General features: G+C 43.2%; 1 protein-coding gene across 1 annotated transcript; it reads right to left on the bottom strand.

The window, feature by feature from the left end:
- Positions 1-624: 624 nt before the first annotated feature.
- LOC145045306 (uncharacterized) lies at positions 625-1,158 on the bottom strand. The gene has a single exon (XM_078993641.1). It carries the CDS (start codon positions 1,156-1,158, stop codon positions 625-627), a length of 534 nt encoding a protein of 177 aa, XP_078849767.1.
- Positions 1,159-12,968: the final 11,810 nt, after the last annotated feature.

Raw genomic sequence — 12,968 nt, forward strand, 5'->3', positions numbered from 1 at the left:
GGTTTTCTTGGGAGAGAGAGGCTATTTATGGAATGAATGTGTGGGTAAATGAGGCAAAATCCCGATTTTAATCATTAAAAACCACCAGGTCTGTTGCGCGAACACGACCCGTGTTCCCACAGGCCAAATGAACACGCCCCGTGTTGGAAAAAAATGTTGAGAATGTTGAACACGACCCGTGTTCAATATAAGGCTAAATCGAACACGGCCTATGTTGCTCTCTGGATGTGACAAGGTGTTTTTTTCATGAACACGACCCGTGTCCAATATAAGCCAAAATTGAACACGACCCGTGTTCGGCTCTGGTTGCTATTCCCCACTTTTTGAACTTAACAATTCCCCTCTCATTCAAATGAAGTGTTTTTGCATCCCAAGGTCCGTTTGGTGATTTGAAATCATGTTTAAATGCATTTGAAACATTAAAATCCAAAAACTTCAAAGAAATGGAAATATTTTTAAAGAAAAAGACAAAAATACCCCCGGGTTGCCTCCCGGGTAGCTGCCCTTGTTTTAAGTCGTTGGATCGACTTTGCCTCCGAGTGTGCTTTAGTCTTGGTACGTGGGGTTCCCAAAAACTTCTATCTCCTCATTCTTCACCTCAAATCATTCGTAAAATGGTTTCAATCAATGACCATTGACTTTGAATGTCTTTCCCGTTTGTTGGCTCGTAATCTCCACCGCACCATGGTCGAATACCTTTTTGACCACAAAAGGACCGACCCATCTTGATCTTAATTTCCCTGAAATCAACTTGAACCTCGAGTGATAAAGAAACACTTTTTGTCCTTGTGCAAAAGTCTTCCGGTAGATCATTTTGTCATGATACGCCTTTGTCTTCTCTTTGTAGATCATGTCACTTTCATATGTATCATTTCGAATCTCCTCTAGCTCTTGGAAGTATAGCTTCCTTTTGTTTCCCACCTCATCTTCACTCAATTTGAGTTTCTTTATGGCCCAAAAAGCTTTATGCTCGAGCTCAACCGGGAGGTGATATGCTTTTCCAAACACTAGCCTATATGGGGACATACCAATGGGAGTTTTGAAAGCAGTACGGTATGCCCATACTTTTGAGACCTCAGCTTGTCTATTGGTTTGGGGATGATAGGTTGTTGAGACCTTATGAGTCACCCCATACTTCTTTAGAACGGCTTCCAGCATTCGGTTGCAAAAATGGGTCCCACGGTCACTTATGAGAGCCTTCAGTGTGTCAAACCGGGAGAAAATCTACGCTTTAAGAAAATCCACCACAACTTTGGAATCATTAGTACGGGTGACTTTGGCCTCCACCCATTTGGACACATAGTCCACTGCTAACAAGATATAAGAACAACCAAAAGAGGGCGGAAATGGTCCCGTAAAGTCAATAATACCCCCATACATCAAAGATCTCACATACTAAAATGGGGGTAAGGGGCATTTGATTCCTAGAGCTTAAAGACCTGGATCTTTGGCACTTATCAAAATGTGCACATAACACATAAGAGTCGTGAAAAATGGTAGGCCAAAAGAATCCGCTATCTAAGACTTTTCTAGCTGTCCTTTAGGGTCCAAAGTGACCTCCACAAGCATAGGAATGACAAAAGTTAAGGATAGATTGTACCTCTTTTTGCTCAACATACCTGCGGATCATTTGGTCTGCATAATACTTCCAAAGGTAAGGCTCGTACCATACGTACCGCTTGGCCTCCTTCTTGATTTTATCCTTTTGCTAACGGGTGGAATCAGGGGGAAATTGACTTGTGACTAAGTAGTTGACGATATCCGCATACCATGGAGCTTCCTTTATAGCAAAAAAATGCTCATCTGGGAATGTGTCACATATTGGTGTGGTGTCTTCAGGTGGCACAATTTGACTGGGATGATCCGCGACCAAATAATCTTTCCCACTTTTATCTTTGATTTCTATATTGAACTCTTACAGAAGCAACATAAAACATATTAACCTCGACTTTGAATCTTTCTTGAGTAGTAAATGCTTTATAGTTACATGGTCCGAATAGATAATCACTTTAGTTCCGAGAAGGTACTGTCGAAATTTCTCTAATGCAAAGACGATTGCTAACAAATCCTTCTCTGTTGTGGTGTAGTTGTTTTGAGCACTATCCAAAGTCTTGGATGCATAGTAGATGACATGGTGAGCTCAGTCCACCTTTTGTCCCAAAACTGCCCCAACCGCGGTGTTGCTAGCATCACACATGATCTCAAATGGGAGATCCCAATTTGGCGGTTGAATGATTGGGGCAGAAGTGAGTAAAACCTTCAAACAATCAAAAGCATCGTTGCATGGTTGAGTAAACTCAAATTCAATATCTTTTTGGAGTAATTGACACATTGGCACCATGATCTTTGAGAAATCTTTTATGAACCGCCGATAGAAACCTACATGACCAAGAAACGAACGAACTTCCTGAACATTTTTCGGGTAAGGAAGACTTTTGATAATGTCAATCTTGGCCTTGTCAACTTCCAAGCCTCTTTGGGACACTATATGACCTAAAATCAGTCCCTTGTCCACCATGAAATGGCATTTTTCATAGTTAAGCACACGGTCTGTGTCAATGCACCTTTGCAAAATTTTTGTTAGATTGCTTAAACATTCATCTAAGGAGTTTCCATAGACTGTGAAATTATCCATGAAGACTTAAATGATGTTTTCAACATATTCAGAAAAAATGCTCACCGTGCATCTCTGAAATGTTGCGGGTGCATTGCACAGACCAAAAGGCATACGCCTATAAGAAAATGTTCCAAAGGGACAAATAAATGTGGTTTTCTCTTGGTCTTCCGGGGCTACCAGAATTTGATGAAAACCCGAGAAACCATCCAAGCAACAGTAATGAGATTTACCCGCCAATCTCTCTAACATTTGGTCAATAAATGGTAAGGGGAAATGGTCTTTTCTCGTCAAGGAATTCAACTTCCTATAGCCAATACAAACCCTCCACCCATTTTGCACATGGGTTGGCACCAAATCTCCCTCATAATTCTTGACAACTGTGACCCCTGCTTTTTTTGGGACTACCTGGACGAGGCTCACCCATTTACTATCTGAGATGGGGTAAATAATACCTGCATCCAAAAGCTTCATGATTTCTTTCTTTACCACCTCCATCATGGGTGGATTCAATCTTCTTTGTGCCTCTCGAGTTGGTTTAAAGTCCTCCTCCATGAGAATCTTATGCATGTATAAGGTGGGACTCAACCCTTTTATGTCAGCAATTGTCCACCCAATAGTCTTCTTATACTTATTCAACAAAGTCACCAAGTCATTCTCTTCTTCAATGGACAATTGGTTGGAGATAATAACAGTCAATGTCTCCTCTTCTGCAAGATATGCATACTTCAAATGCTCTGGAAGAGTCTTCAACTCTAACTTTGGTGCCTGCAATTTCAACTTAGTATTATCATACCTCATCATTTTCTTCTCTTCCATAATCTTTACAATTTCTAGTAATTCATCATCAAACTTGAACTTTGTTGCAATTTCTTTGACTGAATTGTTATCAAAATTCCTGCTCAAAACTAACTCCAACGAACTGTGGTTAGTCAAATCAAAACACTTTTTGGTCAAAGGTTGGATAACATCAACAAAATTTATACAATGAACATCACTTGGATACCTCATTGCTTCATAGATATTGAAGTTAATAAATTCCCCATTAAATTCCATAGACAATGTATCGTTGTAGACATCAATTTTTGTTCTTGCAGTTTTAAGAAATGGTCTACCCAAAAGTATGGAACTTGATGTTTGGTTATCATCTCCCATATCAAGCACATAAAAGTCATGAGGAAACACAAGTTCATTAACTTGCATTAATACGTCCTCCAATACACCTTTTGGGTGTACCAAAGATCGATCGGCAAGTTGAATTATGACTCCGGTTTCGGCTAGAGGTCCAATTCCTATTGTTTTATAGCTTGAGTAAGGTAAAACATTAATTGATGCTCCAAGATCAAGCATGGTGCGTGGCACAAAAAGATTACCCATTTTACAAGGAACCGTGAATACACCCGGATCCTTACATTTTCTTTGGTAACTATTTTTGTAACACGGCTGAAACGTTTTCCCCAACCTTCAAGTTTGATTACCTTTAAGCTTTTTCTTAGATGTGCAAAGTTCCTTAAGAAACTTAGCATATCTAGGAATCTGTGTAATGGCATCTAAAAGAGGATTATTGATTTCAACCTTTCGGAACATTATCATGATTTTGCCATCTTCCCGTTCTCTCTTTGTGCTTGCTATCCTTGAAGGAAATAGAGCTGGTGTGACTTTTACTTTGGTCTCTATTGGCTTCTTTGACTTTGAAGTACTTTTCTTTTTCTCTTCTTTGACAACTTCTTCCACCTCAATCTCTTTCTCTCCCTCTTCTTCATCTGGCATCCTTGGACCTTCATAGCTTTTCCCACCTCTTAAAGTAGTGGCACAAGCATTGTGTTTCGGGTTCTTCTCGGTTTGAGATGGTAGCTTGCCTTGTGATTCCATCTTACTCACGGATTAAGAAAGTTGTGACACTTGTTGCTCCAAGCTTTTTATGCTTGCCTTGGTTTCTTGTTGGAAGCTTTGAGTGCTAGTGGCAAGGCTTTTGACAATATCTTCTAGTGACATGCTTGATGAACCCGCTTGTAGAGGTGGTTGTGGTGGATGCCTTGGATGGAAATTTTGAGGTTGAAAGGGTAGTCTTTGTGGATTTTGAGGAAATGGTGGTCTTTGTTGGTATTGATGTGGTTGATTTGGTTGATAGTTTCCTTGTTTATTTCCTCCCCAACATTGATTATTGTTCCATCTTTGGTCAACCCGTGGCTGCTCAAATCCCCTTTGGTTTGATCCGGAATACCCTCCCAAAGCATTTACTTCCACATAATCCTCATCTTGAAGTTGTGGGCACATATCGATTGGATTCCCCACTTGAGTGGAAATACCGCACAGGCGGGGTGTGGGCTGCACACCTTTGTCTTTAGGTAGCATCATTACAACTTTCGTAAGCTTGGACAATTAAGCTTCAATTTGAGGAGTTTGAACCTCTTTTACACTTCGAGGTGCATCTGTGTACCATTCTTCATCATGACTTGAATGCTTAGAGTCTTCATCCATGTGCTTAATTAGATTATGGATTTCGGTTGGAGTCTTGTCAGGTAAAGAACCGCCACTTGAAGCATTAAGGAGCCTTCTTTCCATTGGAGTCATTCCTTCAATGAAGTATTGGAGGAGTTGGTACTCAGTAATTCCATGCTTTGGACAGCGGGCACAAAGTTTCTTGAATCTCTCCCAATATGTGTGGAAAGATTCTCTTTTATGTTGCTTGATTCCAATGATCTCCCTCCGTAGGGCTGAAGCTTTCATCTCCAGAAAGTATTTGTCTAGAAAGAGTCATGAAAGATCTACCCAAGTTGTAACCGTCCCCTGTGGGAGGTCATAGAGCCAGTCTTTAGCTCCGCAAAGGGGAATACCCTAAGCTTGATTTGATCCTCCGTGACATTGTGTGGCTTCATGCCCACATACACAACATGAAATTCAGTTAGGAACTTGTGGAGATCTTCATTTTCCAGGTCTCTAAATGTTGGGAGTAAGTGGATGAGCCCAAATTTTAATTCCAAGTTTGTAGCAGTTGGATAGGTGATGCCAAGAGGTTGTTGTGTAACCTCGTATCTCTCCCATTGGTGAAGGGTTTGTTCAGGTGGTCGGTTTGGAGGATCTCGGTTCCCTCCAGGGTTGTCTTCCATTGTTTGAGCAGTGGTGGGTGATGTTTCTGTGGGTGTAGTGGTTAGGGTATTATAAGTAGGTAAAGATGGTGGAGTGGAATTTATGGGTGAGGATGGTTGTGGTGAGAGTGAGAGGCTTTCTGTTTTTGATACGGATACACATGAGAGGGGTATATCCTCCCAAATGTTGATGATCGGGGGACTAGATGATGAAGAAGTACCGGAAACTAGTTGCCTCTTACGAAGCTTGGCTTGCTTCCTTATTCTCCTTGTAGTCCTCTCAATCTCCGAGTCAATTGGGAATGGTGTACCTGTACAGAAAGATCTAGGCATAAACAATTAGTAACACGATGTCCCCAACAACGACGATAATTTTTTAGGTGTCTCAAACCTAACAAATAAAGGGGTACAAATGACTCCAAAAGAACACTACTATATTGCACTAATAGGTAGTATAAGGAAAGTAGGGTCGATCCACAGAGACACGGGATAATTAGTCTATACCTCTATGTGCAAGGTACTATGGTCATAAAAGATTAGGAGGGGGGATTTTGGATGCAATGATTAAACAAATAAATTGAAAGCACAAGTAATCAGTAAAATGAATGAATCAAGTTCAGATTTTTGTAAGGACTCCAACTTCATGGATGACAATTTAGCAGTGTGATTCAATGATAACAAAATGTTTTCTCAATTCTATCTAAGTTGGTACTTGAAAGTGTTAACAAGCTCTAACACTTCCCATTCACCACATTAATCAGCCAAGACAAGCTCTTTGATTAATACTAACCTTACTAACCTAATCTAAACAAGCTCTTAGAATTAGATTAAAAGATTGCTTTAAGCTTTATGCGAATGTTCCCAACAACACCCAATGTTGCTCACAAGCTCGGGAGTGTAAGAGTGTATGAATAAAATTTACACTAGATTTATTCAAAAGAATTCAATTTACTGCTTGTTACTTGTTCAATTTCACAAAACAATTACGGATTTTGCAAAATAGATAACTAGAATGACTTAACCCTAATTCAAATGGCCAATAAGAATCACAATTAGAATCAAACATTCGATTGAAGCAAAATCAAATTCATTAGATAGAAATTGAAAATAAACATCAAGTCATATGATTTTGATAACTACTAAGAAGTCAAAACATGAAATTGGAGAAACTAGGGTTCTTGCCACACATGGGTAGAACAAGATCACAAGTCAAAAGATGGAAATATTGTGCAATTACAACTTACAAATATTTGAAATAATGTTTCCAAATGCTAAACGATTAATCCCTTGCAAAAACCTTTGAAACCCCCCTTCAAAATGTGCTCTGATATGTTGTGTGTGTCCCCCATTGACCCAATTCCCATCATATGAAAAATAGGAAAAACTGCTAAAAAACAGTTATTGGGTCGAACATGGCCCGTGTTAATATATTGTAAGTCAACACGGGTCGTGTTGGGTGAAGACATGGACTTCAATCCTTGATTCCAACTCTAAAGTACGATGCTCAAAAGTGCTCAGTTGGCCCAACACGCCCCATGTCCAAATAGGTTGAATAGACACGGGTCGTGTTCAGTGAAGTCAACATGTCTTGATCTGGTCAAACACGACCAGTGTTGGCTTTGTAGTGTAAATCCAATGCGCCCTATGTTGCTCTCTGTGTGCTGATCCCAATTTGATTTTTCCAACTCTTCCGTTCTTCGCTCGATCATCCCGCAATCTTCACCAACACTCCCCGTCACCTCCAAAAGCGCGCTCCGACCTTCGGTTTACTTGAAAACGACATGAATGTGTGCAAATAAAGTCGTTCTAGAGAATAACATAAACATGATGAAATGCAAGAAAAATGAAGAATAATTATACTAATTAGATGCATACTAAGGACAAAAACATGTGCAAAAAGGAGCACAAAATGCACCTAACAAGGACCCTCCGGTCTCATGGTTCGTTGGACCCTCCGGTCCGGTCTAAGTATCACACAACATAAGATACAACACATATCACACTTACGATGTATAACTCGATAAGCACATAAGACCCTCTGGTTACACATAATTACCACTCTAGGTAAAGTATAGTGAGAAGACTCACCTCGTAAGATAGCTAGTACAATCTCGTGCTCAGAATCCTTGATCTAGCCTCCGCCTCTCACAAGGTAATATTTCTAACCAATACTCTCCTTACACTCTTTGTCCTAGAAATAGGGTATGGACCATTATACCCTTCCTTGATCTGCTTTACCCATTTTGACCAGACTCTAAAGTCAACAAAAGTCCAAACTCTATTCAACTGTCCAATTTGACCAGACTCGCCGAGTGCACTCGTACGACTTGTCGACTCCCATCGACTCTCAGTAACCTTAAGAAGATCCAATTCGTTGAGTTAACCCCTAACTCGTTGAGTTATTGCATGATTCAGCAATTCGGGAAAACCCTAAACTACTTGCCGAGTTAGCTTCTCAACTCGGCGAGTCCATTCAGACTCATATGTATTTAGACGATTTTAAGGCAGGATACTTTCCCAAACTCTAGATCTATACACTTAGGGCTCATATATCACGTAAACTCATGGACTTTATGTCCATGCATGGCACTTTGGGCAAGAAATACCATTAACATAATCTAAATGAGTTTTTCACTCTAACACTCCATTAATGTTGGATAAAGTAGGACCCTTCAGGTGTTAGGGACCTCCTAGAGTCCAGATTTGGAGTTCAAAACTCCTCATGAACCCCAAATCCTCAAAGTCCCAAAATATAAGGTAAAATAAGCCCTCATCATCCATAATATGAGATCTACTCAAACAAAAGGGAAATTTCAAACTTGATACCTCCAACAGAAGCTCTTTGAGTGAGTATTTACAGACCTAGCAACCTCCTTTTGCCCTCTTTCTTGAAACCTTTTTCTTCCTTGCAAAATCACACCAACTTGCTCAATATAACTCCCTCTCTCTCTATACACTCTAGGCTCGTCTAGGGTTACTCTCAGGAAGTGTAGCCACAATATGAGGCCATAAGTGCCTTTATATAGGCCACATGCCAAATAAATTTGGGTTTCACTCAACAACGCTGACTCGGCGAGTCGGCCCACAGACTCGTCGATTCCATTCATTAATCCACATCACCAGTCACGACCCTACTCGTCGAGTCCCTCCAAAATTATCAAACTGAAATAATTAAAATAATAAAACTAGGAAGCCGGATATTACAGTTCTCCCTAACTAGAATCAGACTTTGCCCTTAAAGTCGTGCTCTGCAAACAACTCAGGATACTGCTCCCGCATCTCTGACTTCGGTTCCCAAGTCAAATCGGACCCCCTCTGATGTTGCCACTGGACTTCAACCAGGGGCACTTACTTATTCCTCAGGACCTTCAACTTTCGATCCAACACTGCGATCAACCTCTCAATGAAATTCAAGCTCGCATCATCTAGCGGCACTACTGGCGTCTCATCAGCCACCCACTTTCTCAATTGGGACACGTGGAAGGTGTTATGAATCTAACTCATCTCCACAGGTGGCTCCAGCTGGTAAGCTACCCTACCAACTCTGGAGGTCACTCTAAAAGGTCCGATGTATCGGGGTCCTAGCTCTCCCCGCTTCCTGAACCGGATCACCCCTTTCCATGGGGAAACCTTCAGGAGTACAAAATCTCCGACCTGAAACTCTAGCTCGGATCGTTGCTTGTCTGCATAACTCTTCTGGCGACTATAGGTCATCGACAACCTCTATCTGGTCTGCTGAATTTGCTCGGTTGTCTTTAGCACTATCTCTGTGCTACCCATCACCCTCTGCCCCACTTCTCCCCAACAAATTGGAGTCTGACACCTCCTCCAGTACAGGAGCTCGAAGGGAGGCATACTAATGCTTGAATGATGGTTGTTGTTGTAGGAAAACTCAACCAAAGGTATGTAGGTGTCCCAACTTCCTCCGAAGTCCATGACACAAGCACCTAACATGTCCTCGAGCGTCTGAATCGTTCGCTCGCTCTGTTTTTCTGTCTGCGGGTGATATGCCGTACTGAAATGTAAGCGCGTGCTTAACTCCTCATGAAATTTCTTCTAGAACCTGAAAGTGAAACGCATGTCTCGATCCGACACAATAGAGATCGGTACCCCATGTCGTGCATCCAACTCTCTCACATATATCTCTGCTAATTTCTCTGCAGAAGAGCTCTCACTAATAGCAAGAAAGTGAGCACTCTTCATCAGTCGGTCCATAATCACCCAAATTGCATCGACTCCACGCGTAGTTCTTAGTAACTTGGTGATGAAGTCCATCGAGATCTGCTCCCACTTCCACTGGGGAATCTCCAGAGGCTGCAATGGTCCATATGGATGTTGGTTCTTTGCCTAGACCCAACGACAGGTCAAGCACCTCTCAACTATCCAAGCAACATCCCTATTCATATAGGGCCACCAGGAATATCTCTTCAGGTCCAGATACATCTTAGTGGCCCCGGGATGGATCGAGAATCTCGATCTATGTGCCTCCTCCATCAATATATGCCAAGCTCCACCCATATAGGGCACCCAAATCCGCCCTCGGAAGGTCATAAGTCCTCGGCTATCTGTCACAAACTCGGATACTTGTCCAATCACCCGCTCCTTCTTGCGATTCTCCGGCCTCACGACCTCCGCTTGGGCCTCTCATATGGTATCCAAAACTGGAGTCATCACTGTCATCCTCAAACATATGTCTCAGATCAGGGCACACTTTGATCTGCGGATCAGAGTGTCAGCTACCACATTAGCCTTGCCCGAATGATACCTGATCTCACAGTCATAGTCTTTCACTACATCTAGCCACCTCCTTTGGCGCATATTCAGGTTGGGCTGATCCATGAGATACTTCAGGCTCTTTGGGTCAGTGTATATGGTACACCGAACCCCATACAAATAGTGGCGCCAGTGCTTCAGGGCGAACACCACCGCCCCCAACTCTAAATCGTGAGTGGGATACATCGTCTCATGAGCCTTTAACTGCCTCGATGCATATGCTATCACGTGCCCCCTCTACATAAGCACTGCATCCAACCTCAATATAGATGCATCGCAGTAAACCACAAAGTCCTCCATTCCCTCGAGAAGGGCTAACACCGGGGCTTCGCACAACTTCTGGCGAAAAATTTCAAACGAGGTCTGTTTCTCGGGACCCCAAGAAAAAGCCGCGCCCTTCCGGGTCAACCTGGTGAGGGAAACCACAATCTTGGAGAAATCTCTGATAAATCTCCGATAGTAGTCGACCAAGCCCAGAAAACTCCTGATCTCGGTAGGGGATCTCGACACCTCCCATCTCATGACAGCCTCAATTTTGGCCGGATCGACCAAAATCCCATTCCGATTAATGAGGTGTCCCAAGAACTGGACCTCCCGTAACCAAAAATCACACATGGAGAATTTGGCATAAAGCCTCTCCGATCTCAATACTCTAAGCATTTCTCTCAAATGCTCCTCATGCTGCTCTCTGTATCTCAAATACACCAAAATATCGTCGACGAACACGATCACCGACCGATCCAACATAGGCCTGTACACCTAGTTCATGAGATCCATGAACGCTGCCGGTGCGTTGGTGAGTCCAAAAGGCATCACCACGAACTTGTAATGCCCATAACGAGTCCTAAAGGCCGTCTTCTGAATATCCTCCTCACGGACTCTCATCTGATGATACCCAGACCTAAAGTCGATCTTGGAAAACCAAGACGCACCCTGTAACTGATCGAACAAATCGTCGATCCTAATGGTTCTTGACCGTCAGCTTGTTCAACTCCCGGTAATCAATGCACATCTGGTGTGAACCATCCTTTTTCTTGATAAAAAGGATCGGCACTCCCCACAGTCAGCTGCTCGGTCGAATAAATCCCTTCCCCAACAGCTCCTGAAACTGTGAGGATAATTCTTGCATCTTTGTTGGCGCAAGATGATAAGGTGCCTTAGTGATAGGCGCTGCTCCTGGAATCAAATCAATCTGGAACTCCACATGCCTCTCGGGAGGCACACCTGGTAACTCCTCGAGGAAAACATCCGGAAACTTACTCATTATTGGAACCTCAGTGATAGAACTCGGTCTATCGGTAGCAACTCGCGTACCCATCACGTACGCCACAAAACCCCTACAACCCTGATGTAGACTCTGTCTCGCTCTAGCAGCCGAGCAAAATGTTGACCTTGATCGGGTACCCTCACCGTACACTGTAAGCACTCCCCCACTAGGGTCTCGTATGGTCACCAACTGATGCTCACAGTCGATCACAACCCCGAATCTACTCAACCAATCCATGCCCACAATGACACAGACATCCCCCATCGCGATCGGAACCAGATCTATCAGAAAATCAACACCAAAAATCTTAAGTACACATCCCCAGATCACATCAGCAGCAAACACCACACACTCATCGGCTATGGAAACTCTCAGAGGTCGACTCAACACCTCTTGTCGGATGCTGATGTGATGACTAAACGCTAGTGATACGAAGGATCAACTTGCACCCGAGTCAAATAACACCAAGGTAGGTACATAATTCACAAGGAAAGTACCTATGAATATGGCAATATAAGCACAAAATAACTTGATTAAAATAAGTAAAAGAACACATACCAGCGACGACGTCGGATGCTGCATGGACCTCCTCCGCTGTCAGCTGAAAGGCTCTACCACGAGCCCTCGGTACCTCGGCCTTCACCAGCCAGCTCTCCGTAGCTCGTGTGGCAGAAGGTGCTGATCCCTGAAGCAGTTGGGGACATTCAGCCCTACGGTGGCCGGTCTAGTTGTAGTGAAAACATACCAAAAGTACCTTGGGGCAATCTCTCACGATGTGCCCCTCCTTGCCACACTTGTAGCAAACCCCCGCTCGACATACCCCATCATGACTCTTGCCACACTTCCCATAAGTGCGACCATTCTGGCCTCTAGATCTAGAATCAGCAGGCTTAGCCTGCTTGGCTGTCGGTGGAGACTGTGCCAGCCGCCGATCCCTCCCTTGAGACTCGACCTCCTCCCTAGCCTGAGTCTCCACCTCAATCTCTCTCTTTCGGGCATTTGCCTAAAGCTCAACAAATGTCCGTTAAGAAAACTTCGCCACGGACTCACAGATGTCTCTCCTCAGAATACTCAGATAGCGGCTTGTACATGCCTGCTCAGTCAACACGTGCTCAGGGCAAAACAACACCCTGTCATGGAACATCCTTGTGATCAACGTCACCGACTCTGTCCTCTGCTTGAGGGACAGGAACTCCTGGGACAACCGTTCCCTTTCCACCGGGGG

The sequence above is a fragment of the Lactuca saligna genome, chromosome 5 (genome assembly GCF_052625555.1).
Source record: "Lactuca saligna cultivar CGN05327 chromosome 5, ASM5262555v1, whole genome shotgun sequence".
In the NCBI taxonomy this organism is placed as follows: Eukaryota; Viridiplantae; Streptophyta; class Magnoliopsida; order Asterales; family Asteraceae; genus Lactuca; species Lactuca saligna.